We start from the raw sequence: 5211 nt of genomic DNA, 5'->3' as shown, positions 1-5211 counted from the left end.
AAGGCAATGAAGGTCACACTAAGATTATACGCGCGCTACGGTATAGGGTTATTAATAAGAGAATGAAGAGTGAAAGATGACTTTACTTCTTTTTAGTGATTGGATTAAAATCTTCTTGATTCTTGTCAAAGGATTTCAGTCCTTCGTGGAGGATACCTAGCTGGTTAATATTCTTAAATCCTCATGGATTAAGAATGTGGTGCCTTCCTTCCATCTCTATCTTAATCTATTTGTTTGATTTTTCTTTATTTGATTCATCCATCTCTTAATTTCTTGTTTGATTTCTATTTTGATCTTAATAGTCTTGGACTTCGCAAATTTGGACTCTATGTAATGCTTGAGAATGGCGCAATCGACTTGTAGATGTGAGCTATTGTAAAGATCCTTGCAATTCCTTGATTCATGGATGGGATCATATCAATGATCACATCAAGAATGTTTAGAATCCATTGGAAGTTCCATCAATTAAACTCAAGAAATTACCGATCACAAAGGTATCATTCCTTTCAATTATTTATGATAGTTTTCACTTGTTCAAAAAAAATTATGATAGTTTTTCTTATGTTTTTATTTTTCAAAAAGTAAGGATTTATTCTACCAAAAGTGTTAGCAACATATACTCTTTTTTCAATATATTCTCTATGATTGGGTAAAATATACAAAGAAAGTGACATAACTCACATAAATTTAATTCAATCACAAAAGAGTACATACTGAAGAGTAGACCATTGTTGGTATATTTGTAATTAAGTTATAGACCAAATATGAGTAGGAAAAGAAAGAGAAAGTCCACATATATCCAGTTAATGGAATTGTTAGCATCTTTGTATTTACTTTTTTTTTTTTCAGTAAATCAAAACCAAGCCACATTTGTTATTTGTAATAGTACTACTATTCAAAAGACAAAAATGATGTTTGTAATGAGTGAAGGTTTTAAGACTAAACACCAGTCCTTTGAAATGTATAGTTCCTTCAAGTTTGAAACCAAAAATAAACCCCTTCAATTTAATGAAGCACCCTAGAAGCCCCTTTTCTTTAACCAAAAAACCATCTTCGCATATTATCAAAACAAAAATCATCTTCACTTGCCACATTAAAACTTTTTTCTTTTGAGCAAATATATAAGCATCAGTGCAATATAGGGCTCCATAAAAAAATGCAATATAGGGATTTTTGTTGCATTTTGAAATTAAAGTGTTTGCATAAAAAAATGAGCTTAATTTTTTTTGATAGATAGCTAGAAGGGAAATGCTTTATAAAACAAACACAATAGAAGCAGCAACAACAATTACTTGCACCTTTTTTATAATAAGAACAATTTCTTACACCTACTATATTTCGAATCTTTGACCATACTTTATTATGAGGGCTTCTCCAAGGAATCAAAATGTTAAAAAAAATCTTATCAGTATACTTGAGCAATTCACAAACCATAACACCTGAATATTCTAGGTGAGGTTAAACACATCCACTTATTCAATGGACAAACCTTACACCCAAAAAGGAATGCGAAATTCAGTTCAATGAAAATATATACAAAAGTTTATAAATCCATCTTAACCACTTCCTTCTTGCAGAACTCAGAAGCAGCCAAGAAAAATCAATCTGGCATAGAAGATTCAGTTGCTTCAATTATCATCAACTTGAGTATGAAATATGAAGCTGGGAAATGTCGTTGTGATTTCTCTGCAAACAAACAATTTGTGAGATGTTAGACTGTAAAGCTTGGAAACGAAATGCTAATCAATTTTCAATTAAACAACCATTTCGGAAAGAAAAAAAACAAAGTTCAACTAAACATGCTTCCAATTCCTTGAGAAACAAAATATATATATACTCAAGATGCTAGCTAGGACGAGATCAAACTCATTGGTTAGGCTTGTATATATTGAATACATAATCCAATATTCCTTCTCTAGATTATATTATCTAATCACATAATACATGCCAGGGAACTATTCCCCCTTACCTTAACCCTTGAGTTTAGCATTAACATTCTAATTAGACCGGGCCAGATCTTTTTTGCACAACTGCAAAGACTAATCCCTTGAGCTGAGTAAGACTAGATTGGCAGTCAAACTCTTCCTCAAGAATTTTAACACAGCTATATTCTCAGGGATGGATTTGAACCCAAGACTTATAGTTAAGCAGGAAGAGTTTCAAATGATCTCATTAAAGCGCTCTTAGGTGAGTTGGTAGTTTAATTTTTAAGAAATAGAAAGAGGCATATACTTAAGGGCACCCAACTAAGAGAAAGAAAAGGTCTGTGGCATAACCACAGCCGCGATCGCGACCACAATTTAAAAACATGGTATACACATTCTAATATATACTACCAAGACTTCCATCCCTGGTTGACCAGAATTGCAAAATTGAAATGGTTTTAATAGCAACAAGAAGAAACTCACGTGAGATAGGGAAGAGTCATATTTTTCAAAAGGGATGTTTGCTGCATAGCAAGGTTCTTCCATTCTTCTCTGTCAATCTTCCCATCATGATTTGTGTCCACTTCCTCAAACGTCTGAAACATCATTGATAATGTTAGCAATAGCTCTATAGACAAGATTATACTATTGCAATAATGATTCTGGCTTGTCATAATCATCAAGTCAACATTAATTTACATAATTTGCATATAACTTGCATGTTGGTTAATGTTTTTTTCTTTTTCTTTTTCCCTTTCAATAGATTATCAAGAAGAGTGAAAAGAAAAATAAAAGATATAGACCAACTACAATAAAAAGAAAGAAAACTTGTTAATTAATTTCAAAATTTACCTAGACTTAAGGAATGTGAACATAATAAGATTTGACATACATATAGACTATAGTGTTATCAGATAGATAAATCACCTTGTCAATGATGCTATTAAGCATTTCTTCTGTAAGTCTCATGCCAGATTCCGATAGAGTAGCTACCACCATTTGTTTCAACTATACACAAAATAAGAATTATAAGTGCTATATCAGATGCATACCGATATAAGAAGCATGTTGGAGTAGAGTAACTCCAAGGAAGCAAAGATACAAAAACTGGACCTATGAATCTAAAACAAGATTTTAGATAGTTCATTAATGCATTGATTGATAGTTAATGTTGAAGGTGAATGGTTGGAAACTCTATTTATTAAACACCATATAAAAAGAAATTAAATTACCTGTTCTCTGTCAATATATCCTTGCTGTTTAAGATCATACAGTCTGAATAAAACTGTAAAAAGGGAAAGTTAGGAAACCATAACAAGCATATGAATTCGGATTCAGATTCCATGCAGTTAATGTGTGACACTGTTATTGATCTCGGCTTTCAGATCTCAAATCAACGGTAAATATTATTTAAAAATAATATAGTAAAGAGATAATGTGAACCGACCAATCTTAAATGAATGGGCAAGATCAATTAACACATGTACGCTCTTTTCTAACTGCATGGAATCCAGGTCCAAAAAGCATTTCCTTTCTAATATAAAAAATTGTTGGCTAGAAGATTTCTAAACTCTTGATAAATATTTGTCACACTTACAGTCAATCTTATCATCCCTTGATGCAATTGGATGGAAAACAGACAGAGCAGATGCAAACTCTTTGAAATCGAGTACTCCATGGGAATTTGTGTCGAACATGTCAAACACCTGCATAATTTCAAAAGAATAACAAGCAAATTTTTACCAATGTTAATATCATATGTATATAGCATGTAATATTATTTTCCTTTTTACTTGGGAAGTAAGGTAAAAGTTGCAAACAAAATCACAAGTGAAAGCTTTTACATACCCTCTCTGCAAACAGACTTCGTTTGTTGCTTGTCTTAAACAAGGCCAAATGAAATTCTTCCTGTAATATAATTATAAGATACTTTTGATTATATACTAATCAGCTAGGACGAATAACATTACTCCAAAAAGTTGAACAAAAATATCATAAAAAAGATTAAAATATATTTCATTCTTTTGCTTTTGGAACAATAAATATCTTTTAATACAGAAACTAAAAGCGAAAAATGGTATGTTTGCATGCCAAAAAAGATAAATGGCCCTAAAACAAATACTTGTAGAACCATTGAGCATGAGATGAGATTACTAACCTTAGTGATCAGTCCATCGTCAACAACTGCACTGCTAATCTTCTTAAATAGTTCGTACAATGCTTCAACCTCGCTTACACTAACTGCATTGATGCTAAAACAAGTTACTTCTGTTCAAGCCCTAACTAGAAGCTTAGTAATTGAAAATGGTAAAATCATATATTATGATACAGATTCGTTTCTACCAAACAGTTTCCTAAAATCCTATTGGTAAAATGATAGTATGAAAATCAAAACAGAAAAATAAGCAACTAGATTCGAAGCACAAACAGAAGCAAGTAAACCATGATAATTGGAACAAATTCAATATATGCTAATTCAAAACAGCTACCAACAAACTATCAACAAAGTTCATATATAAATGATTGGATTGTCTATTTAACAATGTTGTTAAATAGCGATGCTGTAGTGTTGTAGAGTAGCAGAATTTGAACAAATCACTATTGTTCCTTGATATGCTATTTAGAATTAAATGTTTCCAAATAGCGGCGCTATAGCACTATTGCATAGCAGAATTTGAATGAAACACTATTTCCGCTGTCTGCGATACACAACACTGCAATTTGCATCCCTCCAAAGTTCCTAATATCATAAAATGGAAAGTAATATGGCAATGATCATAACATACAAACTGTTACTCTTGAAATTTCTTCTGGATTTTCTAAACCACTAGGAGGCGGCTTTGAGCTTGATACTTCGCTATTACACCAATTTACCACACCAACGCACAGTTGTTTCAATCCGTCTAAGCAACGCAACATCTTGTTCTCCAGAAGATATCAACAAACTTCAGAACTGAAACTCCCAAACACCAAGAGAAAAAACTAGTTAATTAAGCTAATAAAATGAGCAAGTGTAAAGAAAAGAAAAATTCAAATTTACTAAAATTCAAGGGATATTGCAACACATATACAAAACATAGATTATAACGTCTATATGACTTAATACAATCAATATGACATAAACACTAGGATATATACTTGATCAATACCATCAGAGAATAAAGAAGAAAAACTCTAATAATATTGAACTTTATAAAGAACTTAAATATCTTAACCAAAATAAACCAAACATGCAGAACATAACATTTACATAAGCAAATTGCATAACTATATAACAAACAGACAT

General features: G+C 31.6%; 1 protein-coding gene across 1 annotated transcript; it reads right to left on the bottom strand.

Moving 5' to 3' along the window:
- Window positions 1-1274: 1274 nt before the first annotated feature.
- LOC146944828 (calcineurin B-like protein 3) lies at window positions 1275-4878 on the bottom strand. The gene is made up of 8 exons (XM_085743178.1): window positions 4712-4878; window positions 4084-4166; window positions 3774-3833; window positions 3523-3631; window positions 3158-3210; window positions 2853-2933; window positions 2409-2521; window positions 1275-1686 (listed from the first exon to the last, which is right to left on the bottom strand). The coding sequence occupies exons 1-8, from the start codon at window positions 4842-4844 to the stop codon at window positions 1629-1631; spliced, it is 690 nt and encodes a 229-aa protein (XP_085599304.1). The 5' UTR covers window positions 4845-4878; the 3' UTR covers window positions 1275-1628.
- Window positions 4879-5211: the final 333 nt, after the last annotated feature.

This window comes from Medicago sativa, chromosome 2 (assembly GCF_051527215.1).
Source record: "Medicago sativa cultivar Bolivia chromosome 2, Bolivia_mono, whole genome shotgun sequence".
In the NCBI taxonomy this organism is placed as follows: Eukaryota; Viridiplantae; Streptophyta; class Magnoliopsida; order Fabales; family Fabaceae; genus Medicago; species Medicago sativa.
Note: the sequence above shows the minus strand (reverse complement) of the source record. Positions and strands in the feature narration are given on the sequence as shown.

Coding starts and splice junctions, on each gene's coding strand:
- LOC146944828 (XM_085743178.1), bottom strand. CDS start 4,844: ATGTTGCGTTGCTTAGACGGATTGAAACAACTGTGCGTTGGTGTGGTA. Junction 3,211..3,522: donor AAGGGATGATAAGATTGACT/GTAAGTGTGACA, acceptor CCCTTTTTACAG/TTTTATTCAGACTGTATGAT. Junction 2,934..3,157: donor GATATATTGACAGAGAACAG/GTAATTTAATTT, acceptor TTTTGTGTATAG/TTGAAACAAATGGTGGTAGC.